Raw genomic sequence first — 19,706 nt, forward strand, 5'->3', positions numbered from 1 at the left:
GACATCTTAGACGGCGGAGTCGGACTTGCAGCTTTGACCAGCCTCAGGCCTTTCACCCTTCAAGTGACGTCTTGTTCTTCGCAGCTTCCCCAGAAAAGTCGACGGGGACAATTCACGTTGGATTTGGTCACGTCAAGGCTTCCTGCTTTGAAAGCGCTGAGCTGTGAGATCTTCTCAATACGTATATAGGTGGGTACCTTCCAAGTCTTGAAGCCTTTTTCCATCTCGCCTGCCTCTTTCCAACCGGCATCTCACCGCAATCCATTGCAATCACTGGTCTCTTTATCATCTCCGAGACTCGGCTGACCTAATTCACTTGTCGCTTTGCAGCGCCGATAACCTTAGACAGCCCTATCATCCCATCCCGCATCTGGCCCTCGACAGCTGCGTATTACTTCAACCCATCACTCACCTGTCACCTCGACACAACATCAACAACACACACGACAATCTCACACAGCTACGTCAATGAGCTTGACACCAGCCCACGGCACCGAGAAGCCTGCAGCCGAAGGCAATGGCGATGCTTCAACCAGACAGCGCGTCGGCTCGCTTGCCGCTGTCAACGCCGAGTCTCTGAGCCAACATAGCATGAAGGCACCGACGGTTCAGACTGGCTCGACAGGTTCAAAGGAGCTGCCAATCCACCCTCCGCGCAAGTCGTCGGGCGCCGCAGCAGATCTCGACCCTTATTCGGCTTCGCACATCTACTATGGTGCCTCGCACAACAAGAGAAATGTGGCCAAGGCCCGCACCTACTCGGCTGTGAGTTTGCTACATGTACCTTTTCTCGGGACTCGAGTGAGAAGCTGACGTGTAATCCATGACAGGTCGACCCCGGAGCTCGCGCAAACATTGCTCAGCAAATGGCAAATGTGGCCCCTCGCCGCTTGAGTCACGGTGAGTAATTCAACCTCCAATTGACCAATGATTTCCAAGGCTGATCACACACAACAGACGAGCAAGGAGACCAGCCCCGCCGCTACCTCATCAACGTCGCCGATACCCTTGAAGCTCTTCTGCACCGTGAAGACTCGGACAACAACCAGCAAATTACTGTTGAGGATGTCGGTCCCAAGACAATTCAATTGGGAACTGCTGGATCAGGAGGTTACAAGAGCTTTGACATTCGTGGCACATACATGCTTTCCAACCTGCTGCAAGAACTCACCTTGGCCAAGGAGCACGGTCGTAAGCAGATTGTTCTGGACGAGGCCCGTCTCAGCGAGAACCCTGTCAGCAGGTTGAGCCGCCTTATCAAGGACTTCTTCTGGCCCAATCTGACCCGTCGTATTGATGGCTCGAACATTGCTCAAGTCGGCAAGGATGCCAAGGACTGGACCGACAACCCTCGCCCTCGTATCTACGTCCCTCTTGGCGCTCCCGAACAACACCAGTACTACAGCCGCATCGCCCGCGAACATCCTGATATGAACTTGGACGTCGTGTGGCTTCCTCAACACCCCGACAACGAGGAGTACGTCCGTGACCTGAACGAGGCTCCCGGTCTCTTGGCTCTCGAGATGGAAAGAGTTGCAGACACTCCTTCTGGCGAGCCTGACTTCAAGGGTTTGCCTTTCATCGTTCCCGGTGGCCGCTTCAACGAGCTTTACGGATGGGACAGTTACATGACTGCTCTCGGTCTGCTCATCCACGACCGTGAAGATCTCGCCAAGAACATGGTCAAGCACTTCTGCTTTGAGATCAAGCACTACGGCAAGATCCTCAACGCAAACAGATCCTACTACCTTTGCCGCACTCAGCCTCCTTTCCTGACCGACATGGCTCTTCGCGTCTACGACCGTATCAAGGAGCAGCCAGACGCACGTGAGTTCCTCAAGATCTCAATCCTTGCCGCCATCAAGGAGTACCACAGTGTCTGGACTGCCGCTCCTCGTTTCGACCAGAAGACTGGTCTTTCATGCTACAGACCTGGTGGTCTTGGTGTTCCACCCGAGACTGAAGCCACTCACTTCGTCCATGTCCTTGAGCCTTACTGCAAGAAGCACAACATGGAGTTCAAGGAGTTTGTCCACGCTTATAACTACGGCCATGTCTACGAGCCCGAACTTGACCAGTACTTCCTTCACGATCGCGCTGTTCGTGAGTCTGGTCACGACACTTCTTACCGTCTCGAAGGCAACGCCGCCCATCTCGCAACCGTCGATCTCAACTCTTTGCTTTACAAGTACGAGACTGATATTGCTCGTACTATCCGCAACTACTTTGGTGACAGCCTGGCTGTTCCTGCCGAGTTCTGCGTTGGTGACCAGAAGCCTGGCCATGTCGAGACGTCAGCCACCTGGGACCGCCGTGCCAAGCGTCGCAAGCAGACCATGGACAAGCTCATGTGGGATGAGGAGAAGGGCATGTTCTTTGATTACGATATTGTCAAGAATCAGCACACCGGATACGAGTCCGCCACAACCTTCTGGGCCATGTGGGCAGGTGCTTGCACTCCTCGTCAAGCTGCCATGCTTGTTGAGAAGGCTCTCCCTCTATTCGAAGAGCTCGGTGGTCTTGCTGCTGGAACTGAGAGATCCCGTGGTAAGGTTGGTCTCAGCCGCCCCAACCGTCAATGGGATTATCCCTTCGGATGGGCACCTCAGCAGATCCTCGCCTGGACCGGTCTTGTCAGATTCGGCTACGAGGATGAAGCCAAGAGATTGGCTTACCGCTGGGTGTACATGGTCACCAAGGCTTTCGTTGACTTCAACGGTGTCGTTGTTGAAAAGTACGATGTCTGCCACCCTCAGCATCCTCACAAGGTTGCTGCAGAGTACGGTAACCAAGGAAGTGACTTCAAGGGTGTTGCAAAGGAAGGGTGAGTCGAATTGTCTCTCAAAAACTATAAACAAGATTGCTAACAACTCGCAGATTCGGATGGGTCAATGCCAGTTACGTCTATGGTGTTGCTCTGCTCGATGCTCACCAGCGTCGTGCAGTCGGCGCCTTGACTCCTTGGGAGACTTATCAGAAGGCCACCGCCCAGCATTGAGCGTCATGAAGATGTTCGATACATCATCCACGAAGTGCCCGACCAGCGACGATTGATGAAACACGAGATGTAATCACACGAGAAGAAGAGGGTAGCACGCCCATGGCATAAAGAGAGGAGGACGAGAAGCAACCTACATATTCAAGGGTTTGAGAAAGCATGCCTTGGATCCACTTTTATACATATGAGAACAAGACCCGCAGAGGGTTCAGGGTATTACTGAAAGTTGATGCAACACAGCGGTTGCCAGCTTTGGAGGTTTGCCTATATTCGATACCTAGAAAATTCACCTTCTATTGAAATTACTTGACACCTGATTTGATTCGCTCGCTCCCTTGACTCGCTCGTTCTTCTTTGATGTTGGGTATGCATTCAGACATGATTATACCGAAATCCTCGGCGTTTCTCCAAAATCATCGACGACGACCCTTGCCAGCCCTGTAACACTCAGACAGTGACATAAGTATTCCTGGATTTTAACAAGATGGCGCTACCCAGCAGAGAAGTGAAACCGCCAAATCACCTTCATGATTTGGTCGACGAGCTTTTGAGAAATGGTCGAGGGGCTCACCCTGGCTTTATCGAAATCCTTTAGAAAAAGGGTGAGATAGAAGGTGGGAGGGAGAAAATGTGATGTACAGTTTTGTAGATGATGCTCACGCCTTTTGTCGAATCTAGATCCACACACCTCTAGACCACACAGCACAGCGCCATGTCGTTCTTCTATTAAGCACCCTTTTCAACATCCCTCTCTTCCGCCACCGCAGCTCCAGTTTTCGCCACTCCACCCACACTGGCCTCCGCATCCCCCCTTTTGATAGCTTCCCTTTCCATTTTCCTGAGGAAGCGTTCTTTCTTCTCATCCGCTCTGCGTTTGTCCTCTTGCAATTGCTTGATGAGTGAGCTTTTGGCCCGAATTTTCTTGCCGTACAAGTAAAAGACTACAGGGATTGGCACGCATGCCATTTCGATGAGACCGAGCGTGCAGCCGGCCCAATTGCTGCCTAGGGAGGCGTACATGGCGGGACCGGCGAGGGGGAGGACTGCCCCCATTATACTGCGCAGGACGGCGTTGCCGGCGAGTGCGGAGGCGGCGTAGACTGAATAACTGTGGACGAGGTAGTTGTTGCTGTAAATAAACACACCGGCATTACCCGCGCCGAATGGCACTCCCGCCAATATCGGCACGATCCAATGGATATTGGGTGTGCAGGTCCACGCGAACCATAATTCCCCTGCCGCGAGACTGACGGCCGCGATGCATATTACACTGACCATGGCTTCTGGGGGTATATCTCCGGTTTCTGGGTCTTTTGCGTGGGAGTTTATCAGGCGGCGGCAGGCGGGTTCCAGCAGGATGGTTAGGAGGTTTCCTATTCCTATGCCGCAGAAGGCTAGGCCGCCTAGGCCGGGTGACCAGCCGCGTTGTTGCTGGAATACTATCGGGTAGGCGACGAAGGAGAGGTATAGGGTGCCGTAGACGATTGCCACGTAGACGTCCCAGAAGATGCTGTGGGAAAGAATGATGTTAGCGGATACCATCATCAATTGCCATTCCTCCATTTCCATGAGATGGGAAAAGGTAGAGAGTGGGAAGCGAAGCTTACCAGATCGGTTCCGTGACCATCAATACAAAAGGTCTGGATAGGTTTACTTTTAGGAGGGGAAGGAAAGCCTTCTTTTCGTCGAAGCGGGACCACCATCGCGGATCTCCTGTTTCTTTTCTCTTCTTCGCGGCTCTTTTTCTCAATAACGTGGGTCCATATGTTTCTTTGACGATAGCAACGAAAGCGAATGCGACACCGGCTAGAATCATGACTAGCCAATTAGTCCTAAGACACACTTCTTGTCAGCAAACCTCCTTCTTCATGAGTACTCTCGAACAAAGGAAACAAACACTCACCATCGCCATCCCAGATATTGATATGTGAAGCCGCCGATAATCGGCCCCACCACAGGCCCATTCAAAGGCCCAATAGCCCAAATACTGAACGCCAACGCTCTATACTCTTCAACCACAATATCATTAATACTACCCGGCGCATTGGACACCAAACTCGCGGCGGCAAAAGCGCCAAAAAATCTCGGGATCAACAGCGATTCGATATTCTTGGCCAACGCGCAAGGCAGAATCAAGAGGACGAAAATGGCGGTGGAGAAGATGTAAACGGGACGGCGACCGTACATTTCGCTGAGGGGGGCGAGGACGGTGGAGCCGGCGGCCATGCCGATGAGATAGGTTGTTAAGCCTAGGAGAGCAGTGAGATGGCCTACATCGAAGACGCGTTCCAAGGATGCTATGGTGACGGTGTAGGAGGTGGAGAAGAGGACTGTGACGGTGGTGCTGTAACTCATGGCGAAGACGACGAAACTCTTGTACGCCATGGACCAATTCCTGGGATTCTCCGGGTCGTTGTCTTCCCAATCTACTTCAAAGGCTGGGTCATTTGCTGTGGTTGTTGAGCCTAAGGTGGCTCCGGTCGTGGTATGCTTCAAATTGATATCTGCATATTCAGTTTGCGGTGCGAACCCTGAGTATCCAGAAGCATAACTGCGGACCAAGTGCAAGCGATTGGGGTGATTGTCTTGATCATTCTGACGTATGGACTGGGTTTCGTGTATCGAGTCCGTGTCCGAGGTATTTGATTGTGTGGATGGTGTTGAGCCATTCGGAAACGGCTTTTCCTGTTCTTCTACCATCGTGATGGCTTTGTGGATGTGTGGTATGTTCTTTATGCCTGCTTTTGTAGCCTCTCTTCTATTCGTATGCGACTGATTGTCATGTAATAGCCGTGGTTATGCAAGTCTCTCTGCGGGGATGTTGACTGCTCTTTCCCGTGCGTGTGTCGGTCGAGTCGATCGCGTGCGTGACTGCCGTCTTTGTAATATCTCTTCTCCGAATCTCTGATATTCAATCTTCAATTCCGGTCCAAATACACCGTCTTATATCCTCGTCTTCACTGATAGTTCCTGGTAACAAGTCCGATCGATATCCCAGGGCGTCGTCGCGATGTCGGAGTTCCGTAAAGTCGTGTCGCAAAGCAGTCCAGCCCGTCCAAACACGATCGAAGCCCAATACTGTAATATAGTAAACGAGAAAGCCAGCAATCCAACGGAAACAACTGCACAGATAAACAGAAGCAGCAATGCAAAACAACGCAGATCGGGTGAGAAGTTGAGTCAGAAGTAAAAATCAAAAAGAGTCACGAAAACCACCTCAGCTCTCCCACGAGGGTGGATGAAACTCTTTGCCCGAAGGAGAAAACGACTTTCCCGGCCCGCTTCCCGACGGGCGTTTTTGGTTATGTGCTGTGCTCCCTTTGCTTGACAAGTTGTTGTAGATCTCTCCTCCTGGTATGGTTTCTTTTATTGCAATCGATCCAATGGCGGATAAATGTATTATTCGCTTCTTTCACGAGGCAGTCGACTGTCTTTAGCACTCTTTCGTGCTTCCTTTTGATCGTAATCTGCTTGTCGTTGTGAATGAATGTCGAGATGTTCTCGCGGTAAGGTTCCGCACTTCTCTCCCCGAAATACGGCTATGACGGCAAGACTTGGCTTGTGCTTTTCCAGGGTCCGGCAGAATCAGGGTGGGCCCCTTAGCAAGGAACTTCGAGAATTGAAAGAGTCTTCTCTTCACGAGACCATCAAGAAGAGGTTTGCATATCTAGCAATAGAGTCGTCTGATCTTGAATGATAGCAAAGTTGAGGAATTGGATACAAGTTTCCCGGCTTCGACGGTCCGTGTTATCTTCTTGCTGCTGTCATAATTGCCCGGTTGGAGTCCACTCTAAGCGTGCCATTTTACCAATGCTGTATGGCTTTTGATCTTGACTACAAAAGCCTCCTTGCCACTGTCAGTAAATCAGCGGATCACATCTATTGCTCATCGTACCAGTGCAGCCTTTCATTCTCAAGAAGTCCTGCGATTTGTAGAAGAACCAGCAAGCACACAAATGACTTGTCCAGGTCAGTGATACTGCAACTAGTCCCCTCGTTCTCAGATGGTGAGGTCTTGAATTTGCTGTTCAAAAATTCTTGCCACAGAAAGATGTCGGAGTGGAGAGCAAGCAGAGATAGAAGGATCATGGACCTGATCACTCTTCATCCCCTCCCCCACCCGACTCCACAGCGAAATTGTGTGTGGGCGATAATTCCGTATAACGTACCCATCTTCTCCACTCACAATGGCTTCGGTCCTGTAAGCACCGCGCGATCTTGATTGTCCAAGAAAGTACGGATTCAGGAGATCCATAGGAAGAAACGAGTCAAATTTTGGTGGTTGTACTCGATATGTTATGGCGAGATAAGCGAAGTGATCTTGCATGATGACTTTTAGAGTTGTGCTTATGTACCTTTGCCTGATGTACAAAAGAAGATGATATAAAGGCGGAAGGTACACAATTGTCCATGTTCCATATACATGCCACTGCACATTCCTAGAAGTGATATCGATTCAGCCTCGCTAAACCTTGCTGCAATGCTGAAGGATATGATTCGATGCCTATTTTGGCTATAAAGTTACGCTATTAATCTAAGCAAACTTGATCAAAAGCATTCGGAGTCCGTGCAGATTGTGAGTCTACCTTCAAAACGAACAAGTCTTGATGCGTCAATTGACATTTCACATATATTGACTAGCTATAAGACAACCCATTTTCTTCGAGCGAAAATGATCAAACGGCCTCCTCGAGCAGCCGCCAGCATCTAAGAATGGAACTCGACTACCGTCATGGTGACACCAATCCCCTTCAGGTTCAGCAATCTGTTAGCCGGGTCAGCAGCAGGGCACAGGAGAGGAGGTTGATCGGGTTAGTGATGTCCAATATCACATCTACTGTCCTAAGAAAAGTATTCTACATCCTTGGTAGGTAAGTAGATAATATGTGAGAAGGACGAGCCGGGAAAGGAGCCACAGACCTGATTGCCATCTACTCTTACCTTTGAATTTTTTTGGACACAAGGTATGCAAGGGCTGTCCATTAATGAGGGCATCATTGAGCTTCTCAGTTCAATTCGGTAACTAGTTCTAAAGCGAGAGGCACTGCTCCAAAATTGAATTGTTCATGATTAAGATGGTAGCCATTAGGAAGAGATGTGCCTGACTGTCATCTTGCAACCCATGTACAATAGAAACGGATTTGGTTCACCCATATCTAGAAAGTGGCAATAGTGGAGACTACAGCCCGAGTCTTGACTGTCCGCGTAAAACGTTCATGTGTTCTTGGTTTCCGGAAGTCATTACTAGCATCGCTCACAAGCAATGTGACTAGATGATCATGGATGTATAATGCTCGAAGCCTTGACTCTCCTAACAAACACACATGTCGCTCGAGTTCTTCGTCGCTTAGAGATAGATGCTTGTGTCATTGTGCAATAACCTAGCCCACAGCATTGGCCAGACTACTCAGTATTGAGTTCCTGATGCTTCAGCTTCTGCAGAGCAGTCCGATTGGTTGAAACGTACAGAGGGGGATGAGGAAGGGAGGTCAGCGATTTCTTGCTGAGACCTTCCATTCCTGAGACAAGTAGAAATGATTTCATATACCAAGCGAGGATGGGGGGAATCTCACAGACCTGATGCCTTTCTTTCTCTCCGATGTTACGATCAACATCGAGATCTTCTCTCTACGAGTGCCTAGGGTGAGAACACTGACGATCAATTTAGCAAGCATTTTGAAATGAATGGAATATTGTCTGGCCCCTGCAGGTAGCTTTAGGTACCAAGTCCAGTCACACTGTAGGTGAGGTGCAAATATGACTTCTAGCTCCATATATCTCCATGCGAGAATCGAGGATTGAGCAGAGATTGGCTATACCGTCATTCTGCGTGACTCGCCTGACAATCATTTCGCAGGCATCAAGAAGGCATCGAACAGAGAATCTACTAGATTGAGACAAAACGTCCACAGCAATCGAGATGGGGCGGTCAAACGAGAGCATCTGGCGATATATAGTTGCAAAAGCGAAAAAAGAAAAAAAGGCAAAAAAGGGAGGGGGCGCCCGACCCTCGTACTAAGGATGTACCACAGCTGTGCTGGGTCCCGGATAGGAGAGTCCGACTGGTACGTTGTGCGGATTGGATTGGCCCTGTATCCAGTCCCAACGTGGTGTTGGTGCCTCCTCCTGAGAGGTTTGCATGGTCTCCATAGTAAGATAGAGTGTGACATTGAAGAACAAAGAGAATGGAAGCCTGATGATCGGTCCTGCCCCACCAACAAATCCCGGAGACTTGCCGCTCCTTCTCACCCTCACGTCGCGTTGTCTGATCTTTCCTTACCTGTCTTTGGTAGACATAAAGAAAGAGCCCAATACGATAGTCCAGATAATCTATCTACATCAAGAGAAAAGGCTAGAACGTAAGTCTGCGTTTAATATCGGCAATCCGATACTTTCCATCGTTGAAGGGCCTGGCTTGCGCCGCTAGCAAGAACAGGGGCAGATGGCAGGCGGTCGGATGTCGATCTACCTACATGGGCAGATACGTATTAGCCATCTAATCATCTTCGAGACCTACAGCCTGGTGAACAAAGCTCCAATCATTTCCTTTGTGGTAGTCGTCAAGTTACACCACGTATCGCCGGATCCGGCGATATTCAACTTTTTACAAGATCGCTTTGTGCTCCACGAATTAAAAACCTATCCTGACCCAAACGCTCTCGCTACTAGAATAATTCCATCCACGCAAGTCTCATCATGGCATCCAAGAAGCAAAAGTCCAAGAAGGTCGGAAAGACCAAGATAAAGGCTGCTGCTGCGCCGAAGAGCATCAAGAAACACGCCAGAGGGGGCAAGGGAAACAAGAACAAGCTAAAGGCTTCTGTTACTCCCAAAACTCGTCGATCCGCTCGTCTTGCATTCGCAGCGGAAGAGGTAGACCACCCAGTCCCGCAGAAGAAGATAGAGGCTAAAATCACTAAGGCTCAACCTTTTCGCAGCATCTTCGATATCAAGTTGCCTGCACCTGCTGTGTCAACTATCCCGGTCAAAGACCCAATTAAATCCGCCGCGGTGAAGAAATCTCACAAACAGCCAGCAAAGATTATCAAGCCTGTGCAGAATAAGAAGCCGAATTTGGAGCGGGAGTCACGAAAGCGTTTCGCCGGGAAACCTTTTGCTCCAGAAGCGCCCAAGACATTCGGATATGATGGAGGTTCGCCCGATTATCTTCGAAATGACCGTGTCTGGTTCTACGACGAGAAGCTCAGTATCTACAGAAGGTGGTTCATCGGACCAGATGGAGGATTAACAGAATCCTTCCATATACTGCCGCCAGCTAAGGTCCTCAAGGAATGGGAGGCCCTACTCAAAGTCAACTCTATAACGCATACTCCTCCAGACTATGCTGTCTACAAGGATAAATCCGGGAACATCGGGACAGTGAAGCTACCAATCGTCATTGTGCACTGCTGGAGTGCCAACAAAATTTGCAAATTGCCAGTGAAGACCCACATACCGTTCAACCTTGACGCTCACAGGTCTCAGATCTCAGAAAAGGATATCACGGATCCCTGTATATACATACCACACGAAGTAGTCTCGGAGAGGCGTAAACAGAAGCTTGCTTTGGTCAACGACACCGACCCAAGAGGTTTCCCCAAATGCATCAGCCGCACGCCTATGCCCGCCTCGCCTGACGGTAAGCGGCTCACCAAGCCAAGATCTTGGGATGCAGCATTCAAGTCTCTTGGCTGGTATCATCCAAAAGACAACTATACCTTCTATCCCGTACCAGAAGGTTACTCTCTGACCCTCAGAAGGCCTTTCGGCATCAGCGGAACAGAACTGGAACAATGGCACGAGGATGCAGAGAACGGACCTCTTGCGGGACTCGCCATTGCTGTCAGGGCTTATGGTCCTGAGAAGCGGAAATACCGCCTGATTCAAAAACCAAGAACTCTACCCAAGTTTGGTGAGTCCTCGAGACCCCTACCCGAGTCTGGTGAGCCCTCCAAAACTCTGCCCAAATTTGGTGAGCCCTCGGAAACTCTGCCCAAGTTTGGTGAGCCCAGATTTGGTGAGCCCACAACTATCTGGCCGACCAAGAAAATCCAGACGAGATCTCAGACATCGCCGCTGCCATTCACAAGATCGAAAAGACGTACGGCATCTGCTATGAACAGTCCCTCTGAGCGCTTCTACACGATCAGGAAGTACAGCGATGCTGGAGATATTCCAGAGTGATTTGAAAACGGAAAGGAAGTTTGGACGGAAGGACAGTATTTCATTTGAGTAGTAGGCAGTCGTATTCATTCTTGTTTTTGTGCCTTTTCTGCTCGTCATATAGTGTGCTTTGCCTTGCTGGTGAAACCACCTCCAATCTCGGTTTTGCTAGGCGCTCTTGATGTAGAGTGATGAAATGGAATCTCATGCGTGGTAGCACTCATCTTTATTTGTGATGGCCTTCCACTCCCTTGAACTCCTCCCAATGCAGCTCATGAATCATGTCATCGTACGGGCGCTGTTCCATGTTATGATATACAGGCAGGCCATTGTCGCTCCTTGTAGTCATTAGCAAAGGCTCGGTCGAGCTCGTGCGAAGGGTCAAATACTCACAGATGATCAGGTCACCAACGGAACAAAGGAGTTGCGGGGCGGGTGTGAGCCATCTGGGGACGGATGATGGGAGTCTGAGGCTGAGCATGAAGGCTGGTGCTAGAAGCAGCGCCAGAGTGACCGTGGTGGGTGCGAGCAGTACGGGTGTGAGTTGCCTGAGGAGGTGCAAGGGTGGAAGCACTTGAGAAGCGAGATCTACCAGGGGAGATGCGGGCGCCAGTACCAGGAGGGTTGACCAAGGTGGCAGCACTGTCAGAGAAACCACCATCAGGAGTAACGCCGAGCATGCGAGCAGGAGTACGAGCGTAAGGGCCCTCAATCGAGCGCAGACTGGAGCGGTCGATACCGTCGCTGTCGTTGCTGCTGTCGCTGCTGACCGAGCCGTCACGGTGGTAGTACGAGCGCAAGCGGTTCATGGGGATGCCACCACGACCCTCGACGTCGGCGGTCTTGGGTTTGTTGTAGCGGACTTGAGCATGGTCAGTGGAGTTCAGGGGGATGCATCGATATCCAGACTTACCGTAGGCACCAATGAAGATGGTGCACAGGAAAAAGGCAGCGAGAGCCACGAGCCAAACATCAGGGCCGTGACCTGAGGCCATCAGCCAGATGACAACGGCCAAAGTGGCGAGATCGATGACAACGGCGATGAAGAAGACACGCGACAAGAAGATGGAAGACATGTTGTGGTTTGTGTTGTTGATGGGTGGGAATGAAGATGGTGGAAAGAACGTCGTGTGAGGTGCTTTGGTGGTTGTAGAGATTTAGTGGTAACGAGATGTTTATAGTTGAGGTTTGATGGCAAGATGCAAACACGGAGTTGTGTGATAGCGTAATTGCCACGCGTTGTTGACGGTGGTATTCACTTGCAAGGTCTGCTTGGTCCTTATGATGTCGTAGCAACGAGCACGGCTTGTCACAAAAGTCACCTGATTTAGTGTTTTCGAATGGGGATTGAATATTTCTGTTCTATGGACTGTGTCGTTCGTCTTTTGCTCTGTCTATCAGACAGTCGTAGACGGACGATTAGATGAGTCTTTCTGTTGGAGCATCTCTTTCTCCTGACTAAAGCCCATCTATCATTCCTCCCCTACGACCAATCCATCTACCTTTTGTCGTGCGCTCGCGGCACAATACAAGTGTCTCTTCCTCTCATTCCTCTCTTTCCAGTAGCTCCAAGTCGAGATCAGAGTCGGCGACTGTCAGCCCCCTCATACCCGCCCTCGTGAGCCACCCGACGTCTCTTGAAGCTCCTGTCTCACCACCTGCCCTCGGCCTCGGCAAACCCTTTGCGAACGGGCTTACCAGAGCAGTCATAGAATGTCGGGGGCTCGGTCTGCTCTCCCTTCTCAGTCCAGCTTGAGAGGAAAGCAGGGGTCGTGGGTCTTTGCACGCGGATCATGCGCTCCATATTAAAGTCCTCGATGGCGTTGAATTCCTCGCGAAGAGCAGTGGCACAGGCTGCAGCTCTATCACAGATCATCTCGCGGCCTTCCCAGATCTCCTCGTAGACATCGTAGCCAAAGATCATCTTGAAATCTTTATCCGCATCAGCCAAGCCAACGTGGTCGAACGAAAATGCTTTCAGCTGATGGAGGTCTTGGATCAGATCAAACAGACGAGGCATGACATACCAATGGGTAATGGGCTTCAAGTAGTGAGGGTCGTGGTCAAAAATCAGGGTTGTGTTGCTGATTATGATCTTCTTGAGGTCGAGGGCTTGGTGGCAAATGATGGATATCAGGTCGATGATGCGCATGGCGCAACAGGAGATGCGCAATTCTTCAAGGCGGTGGTCTAGCAGCACGCCGCGGAACCCGCCCCATGCATTGCAGTCGGGAAAGATGGGGACTTCCAATAGCGAGACCTTTCCAGCACCCACGAAAATTCCGCGAAACTCGAGGCAAGCAGTTTTGCCATGAAGCTTGATCATCCTGAGAGGATCCTTTACACAGACGTCTTGTCTGTCCCAAAGGGGACCCCAGAGGGTGTCTATTCCCCTTACAATCAAGTGGTTGATGAGGTCAGTTTGTGCAACGTGATGACTGGCGTTTCTTTGCTTGTGGAAGCGGTCTGGTGCCCAGAGTTCTCCTGGCAAAGCCTGTAGTGAGAATGTTATCGATGGATTCCAGCCACAACCAGCGAGCGCCCGCTTGATATAGCGGAGGGGGATGTCGGGTCGGTACTGCCAAGTTTGGCACGGCAGGTTGTCGTACAACCTGTTCCAACCATACCCTTTCTGGTGGGCTGTTGGCCAGGTTTCGTATGCAGCTCCGGTAAACGTCTTGTAGCACACGTTGTGAAGATCCACCTTCGCGAAGTCATCGTAGACGCCGATGCTGAATGTACTGGCCTTGATGTTGATGTGGTAGAGGCGTTTGAATGCGCGGTGAAGAAGATCCTCAATCAATGGTGTGATTCTTCGCTTGCGAGCACCGGCAGCCTCATCCGAGGTATACGTGTGAATTCTCGAAGCCTTCAGCAACTCAGTGCACTTGAAGTTTTCGTCGATTACTCCCTTGTCAACGCTCTTTCCGATCTTTCTGGCAACACATCTTCTTCCGAGTTTGACCACGGCATTCATGCTAAGGTCCAGTCTGAATGTGCTGAACTGTGCGCTGCGAAGGAAATGACCAAGGACAGGATGGAACACAAGGTCGTGGAATCCGCGGATGCCATACTCTGAGAAGACAAAGCGGCGAGTGTGGAGCTGCGTCCTGCCAAACGTCTCAGTAGAGTAGTTGTTCAGCTTCTTGCAGACGAGACGCATCAGTCGCAGGGTAGGTCTATCAGCTCGTTCTGCAATCATAACCAAGATCTCGTTTGGCATACGGAGGAGTGGAGTGCTGTTGTTGCTAATCGTTGTACGCTTCTTCAGCATTGCTTGCTCACGCAATGATGAGATCAGAGGATCCATGGCGTACGAATATATGGAGTTGAGGGTGTTTTGCGTTGGTGTGCGTAGTTCTGCGGTTCTCTGAAGCAAAGAAGAGAAGTGGTTTGCGTGGAAACGTCAGTGAAGGCTGAACGAGGGGTCTGGACGGTTGTCGTTGGTTTGGTCTAACGATCCACGCGTCCTTGAAGCTAGGATGGAGTTATGTAGTTGTGCAGTGTCTAGTAATCAAAGAAGTAAGGTCTATGAGCAATTTGCTTGAAAGCGCCAGTGAATGCTTGTGGCGGATCTCAGAAAGCTTCCAAAGTGGATGTGTTGAGGTCAAGATAGCGTGTAGCTGGTACGCCGCACAGCAAATTCGACACCCGTTTGCTCATCACTTGCTCGTTGACCCGCTGCTTCCCTACAAGCAACGCATGTACCACATGTAATCAGCGTTGTTTACTTCTAGACTCCATGAAATATTCTCTCTACATCGTTTATGACCAGCAGTCGATGTAGTGGCGTCGGTCACGCAGGATCTGATGAGAGGAGACTGAATGGTAATAAGGCAACACATAATCAAAGGAGAACATATGGTTAGCGGGAATGGGGTGATCGGAGTAGGCCAGATAGCTATATAATGATACAGTTCTATACATGACTATGCAAGACAAGTTTGGTGGTCCTTCGACCGCTACGGACCGGGTTGTGTGAAATGAACAATCAGGGGAGGATTGGTCGATGTGCCCGTGGAGGCTGCCCTCTTGCCAGCTTGACCGTCAAGATTCCCACGAATAGCACGCTACGGGGTCGCTTTTGTCATCTCCGTCAAAAAGTTCGGGGTCGGTGTGGTTGCTGGACGCTTCAAGCTTGATCTTGTTCCGGACCCTTGCTTCTTTTTATCCATTATCCCAAAACCCTTCGAAATAGACCACCCCGCTTCCCTTCTTATCCAGCACATTTCTCGCAAGGCACAACATACTCACAGCGACATTATGACCACTAACGACAACCTCATCGCCTCTGGCGCCCCTGATCGAGGCAAGACCACCTCAAGCTGTGTGCACGACCTCTCTTCCGCTGTGTCAAGCGAAACATCTTCTAGACTACACCGCTCACAGGACCGCATACCGTGCATCGCAACGTTCTTCAACGCCCACGGGGACAGGGAGGCGCTGGTGAGCCTAGGCTTAGACTGTGATGCAGTCTTCTCGAAAACTTTTGATGTGCAGCCAATGGCCAAGCAGCTACGACCAAAAGGCAAGGTGGCAGGGAAGGGTACAGGAGGTCAATACAAGCTCATCGAGGCATCCGAGGAGTTCGGCCTGCGCATGACGACTCAGCGAGAGCTCCAGGCGAGATACCCAGGTGACACACCTCGCGACGACCGGGTACCTGTACAGCATTGTGCTGTAGACGACGCGACCAGCACAGTCCTCCTAACTGTAAAACTTCTCGAGGACGCTGCAGAAGTTCATGGTCTCAATAGTCTAGAGGAGACGGGCCCACCAAGGTCGGTGTGGCCCCCAAATGGCCCCAACATCCGTATCGTATCGATTGACACGTAGGTTGCAGATGACCATTCGACACAGAACAGAATGATACTGACATGTTCACAGAGAAAGCTGCGTGATGCCCGAGGACATGAACCCCGTACGAGGGTGCGAATACGCCCAATACATTTCCGAGTTGGGTGGCGCATTCATCGACACCGATACTATCCGCGCCCACCCTGATGACTGGCAACATCACATCACCACCTTCCACGCCGTCGTAGCAGAGCACTGGGATCACCATCCAAACCTACGCTGTCAAGAAAGCATGAAGATCGACCACACACAGGCATACTACCCTCGAGACAACGCCTCCTCCGGGCCCTCGGGCTGTCTACAGCAACTCAAGACCTTTCTAGTCAATGACAAAGAATTCTCAGCTCTGATGTCGCCGGACTCAGAAATCATTGCACATGATCACTGCTCCTCCTGGCTACTTGAGAAGATAGACCAGCCTGGTGTCTGAGCTCTCAGCACCTCTGGAACTGTTGGACAACTGTGCTCTCATTGGAGGTACAGGCATTCGCAAAGTACTTGTTGCACTGTAACAGCGTCGTAAAGACTCATGCAAGGCGTAGGAGAACGCAATCCATGGGTTTCCAACTTGTTCATCCAAGTACTCCTTCCATCACGAGCGATTGCCTGCAATACAACTGTCAGATTGCACAAGCCAATTCGCTTGCACTACAACTGCCACTGAGAGCCTGATTGAGCTTCATATGTACCAAGCTCTCTTTGGACCTTTAACCGAATTCGAATTTGCCCTTGCATTTTGGCGTGCATATCCTCCTTCGCAATTGGAGTGAGAGAGGCCTACCATATCCTTCACAAACCATTCTTCTACGAATTCTCTATGGAATGAGAGCATGCAAGAAAAGCCCTGTAAAAATGCAGAAGCGAAAGTGATATGCTCAGAAGGCCCACAGAGAGAAGTGTGGAACCAGTTGCAACTCGGGTCCTTCTCTGGATCTATCGAAGGTGAAGAAAGAAAAGTAGTGCAGCAGAGATAGTACAGGAAGTACTGAACCTGTTCCAACTACTCTATGATGTGCGCAGCAATGAGACATTCGCGACTTCATCAGTCTAGGCCCTTTGATCGTTTCTCATCTCCTCTTCCAGACGCTGACATTGTCAGTACCCTCACCAATCTTGTGGGTTTTCTCTGGCTTCCAGTGCGCAATTCTCTCCAAGGCGCCATCTCCAGGCACCTGACCTTCCTTCCAAACAGCAAGCCCTTCCTCATCATACTCGACATCCTTACCTGGCTGGTTCAAGTGTGCAAGATAGGTCTCCGGACGGAGGGCCCATGGCGGACCGCCAGTAGACGGAGGCTTGTAAGTAGGGAACTCGAGACAGATCAGACGACCAGATGGCGACAACAGAGATGACTGGCGAGCTGCCCACTTGGGCCTCAAGGCCGGTGGCAAAGCACACAAAAACTTATCGTCATCAGTTCTCGTCCGCTGCGACACGTGTGTTTGATATCAACTTACAGTGTAATCATAGATCAGATCCCACTGCCCTTCCTTCGAGCCATCCTCGCCGAGCGCCTCCTTCTCCCAGTCCTTCTCGAAAAAGTCACCAAAAACAAATCTGGCACTTCCGCGGCCTTTGGCTTCATCCTTGACGGCATACTCAGGCTTGTCCTCCCAGCCCTTGGACTCGGCATTGGCAGCCTTGACAGCTGTAGCAGCGGCCTCAACACCGACGGCATGATAACCCCAGCTGGCAAGCAAGAGCACATCATACCCTTTGCCGCATCCGGGCACCAAAGCGCGAGGACGGCGGTCGGAAGATGTTACTGGAAGCAAGTCCTTTCTGTCCGCCAGAACATCGGCTAGAGCAGGCGAAGCGAAGCCTTTGTCCCAAGGCAGGTCATCTTGTTGCCAGAGATGCTCCCATCGGTTTGGATGCTGTTGCGGGTCATGGTCGAGGAAGTTTTGTCGTAGACGCTCGCGGGCGTCGGTTGGCTGGTCGGTCATGATATCTAGGGTCACAATTGGTCTTTGTCGCACCGCTCTTCTCAAAACAGTTTTGATGAGATTTGCCGCCACTTTGGATTGGAACAAAGCAAAAAACGATTTGTGTTTGTCTGGAAGAGATGGAGGCTTGGGTTGGTTCGTCAAGCGGCAGTTGACGTCGTCGAGTTCAAGAAGGTTCAACCTCGGGAATGATCGCCCTCTAAATCTAGTCACCGTTTCTTGACTTCATCTCCTGCCGACCTGCGAGTGACACTGTTGACCAAGAATGATACAAACGCCTGTCACCAGTCTTTCCGTGCATATGCTCGGTATGAAAACATATATTCCTGCTTTTCCGGAATGTTGACTCCTCTTTCGATGTTTTCGTTGTCACTGTGCGACCGTGAGATTGAGGTCATGGTCATGGAATTAGCAGCCATTCTGAGGATAATACGTAAGATAACAGGCCTGCTTTCTCTTTCGAGGCCATCTCATCCAAGGTACTTTTGCGCATACTGCTCCGACGGCTGTGTTGCCCCCATATACAGCCTGTAAAAATGCATCATCGGTTTCGTCACGGCCACTTTGTCCAATGAGACATAGTACGCTCAAAACTCCTGCCACCGATTTCTATGTCCGTTCATTGTCACTGCAGCTTCACACTTATCTACTTGTGAAAAGTTGGCAGAAAAGCCTAATTGGGGTGGTACACAATCGTTTCATTCGTGTCTTTCGGCGGCAGCGCTACAAACAAGCCCTCCGCATCGTGCCTCTACTCTACTCGGGTCCAAAGATGTTGACCCAGTCACGGTCGACCTCGCGGTTAGGGCCAATGACCTGGGCCTGGACCATCGGGTCAGGGGCATCATGGTCGTCACCAAAGGCCAAGTCCCTCCATCTGGCCCAGACACTTTCAAACTCTTCGTGAGAGAGCTGAGGCAGGTCGGAGGCGGCGGCAGGAGGGAGTGGCTTGGTCTCGACCGAGACGAGGGCGCTGAACGAGAAGCGCTCGGGGTCGGCGGCGGTGGAAGATTGGTTGCCAGGGTTGCTGGTCTTGAGCTCGTCGGCGGAGGAGATGCCGAGCTGCATCATGGCGGTGATGGCTTCCTTGATGGCGGCGGGAGAGTCGGTGTGGGCCATTTTGATGGCGAACGAGGCGTTGATGAAGATCTGAACGACCTTGATGGTATTTATGGGTATGGCTCGAGGAGCTAGATGACTGTTAGTGCGACTCTCGACTATAGAAACCGATAGGCGCTTACCTCTTGGTCCTGGATGCTCGGCGGGATGACTTGATGACAGGGAAGGGGAGAGGAAATGTGGTCTTTGTAACTGGCACGAACGATGTTATGGTGTTGTCGGCAGAAGAACTAGAAAATCTCCAAACCTGGAGAAGTTGACATGCTGGAACAGCAGTGCGCGCAAAAATCGATAGAAAAACGAATCAGACAGGGAAAATATCTCATTTCGTAGTAGCCATCTATTCGTGTGCGAGTACAAGATGCTTAACCACCTGTATGGTATGACAATGTTTCATTTTGCAGGCGCTGTGATCTTACCACAGCATCTTTGTCTGCTAACGTCTGCGAGATTCCTGATACATCTCCTTCGTGATGCTTGGTCCGTTCGCCTCTATCAAAATGCATGATAGTATTGGTTCAAACGTGACTGTCCACTGAGAGATACTGCTATGCCTGAATTCCTTGGACACGTGCATAGATGGCAAATTCATCGTGCATATTCACAGAAATAGACTGGGATGC

The 19,706-nt window shown here is 50.7% G+C and overlaps 7 protein-coding genes across 7 annotated transcripts; 3 read left to right on the top strand and 4 right to left on the bottom strand.

Annotated features, from left to right (window-relative positions):
- Positions 1-158: 158 nt before the first annotated feature.
- Positions 159-3,314, top strand: M438DRAFT_306949 (trehalase-domain-containing protein). Its single transcript, XM_029902281.1, has 4 exons — positions 159-765; positions 831-900; positions 958-2,824; positions 2,878-3,314. Exons 1-4 carry the CDS (start codon positions 469-471, stop codon positions 2,996-2,998), a joined length of 2,355 nt encoding a protein of 784 aa, XP_029755241.1. The 5' UTR covers positions 159-468; the 3' UTR covers positions 2,999-3,314.
- A 410-nt stretch (positions 3,315-3,724) lies between these two features.
- On the bottom strand, positions 3,725-5,698 carry M438DRAFT_284536 (MFS general substrate transporter; the record flags this gene model as incomplete). The annotated part of the gene is made up of 3 exons (XM_029901465.1): positions 3,725-4,508; positions 4,606-4,830; positions 4,902-5,698. The coding sequence occupies 3 exons, from the start codon at positions 5,696-5,698 to the stop codon at positions 3,725-3,727; spliced, it is 1,806 nt and encodes a 601-aa protein (XP_029755242.1).
- Positions 5,699-9,694: 3,996 nt separating this feature from the next.
- On the top strand, positions 9,695-11,182 carry M438DRAFT_340115 (uncharacterized protein; the record flags this gene model as incomplete). The annotated part of the gene is made up of 1 exon (XM_029904288.1): positions 9,695-11,182. One exon carries the CDS (start codon positions 9,695-9,697, stop codon positions 11,180-11,182), a length of 1,488 nt encoding a protein of 495 aa, XP_029755243.1.
- Positions 11,183-11,565: 383 nt separating this feature from the next.
- M438DRAFT_340116 (uncharacterized protein) lies at positions 11,566-12,237 on the bottom strand (the record flags this gene model as incomplete). The annotated part of the gene is made up of 2 exons (XM_029904289.1): positions 11,566-12,023; positions 12,075-12,237. The coding sequence occupies 2 exons, from the start codon at positions 12,235-12,237 to the stop codon at positions 11,566-11,568; spliced, it is 621 nt and encodes a 206-aa protein (XP_029755244.1).
- A 575-nt stretch (positions 12,238-12,812) lies between these two features.
- On the bottom strand, positions 12,813-14,471 carry M438DRAFT_359985 (uncharacterized protein; the record flags this gene model as incomplete). Its single annotated transcript, XM_029907391.1, has 1 exon — positions 12,813-14,471. The coding sequence occupies one exon, from the start codon at positions 14,469-14,471 to the stop codon at positions 12,813-12,815; it is 1,659 nt and encodes a 552-aa protein (XP_029755245.1).
- Positions 14,472-15,424: 953 nt separating this feature from the next.
- On the top strand, positions 15,425-16,448 carry M438DRAFT_359986 (uncharacterized protein; the record flags this gene model as incomplete). The annotated part of the gene is made up of 2 exons (XM_029907392.1): positions 15,425-15,993; positions 16,049-16,448. 2 exons carry the CDS (start codon positions 15,425-15,427, stop codon positions 16,446-16,448), a joined length of 969 nt encoding a protein of 322 aa, XP_029755246.1.
- Positions 16,449-17,085: 637 nt separating this feature from the next.
- M438DRAFT_253175 (S-adenosyl-L-methionine-dependent methyltransferase) lies at positions 17,086-17,949 on the bottom strand (the record flags this gene model as incomplete). Its single annotated transcript, XM_029899672.1, has 2 exons — positions 17,086-17,421; positions 17,476-17,949. Coding segments are annotated over 2 exons (810 nt in total), but the record flags the coding sequence as incomplete, so codon positions are not given.
- Positions 17,950-19,706: the final 1,757 nt, after the last annotated feature.

This window comes from Aureobasidium pullulans (assembly GCF_000721785.1).
Source record: "Aureobasidium pullulans EXF-150 unplaced genomic scaffold scaffold_37, whole genome shotgun sequence".
Lineage (NCBI taxonomy): Eukaryota > Fungi > Ascomycota > Dothideomycetes > Dothideales > Saccotheciaceae > Aureobasidium > Aureobasidium pullulans.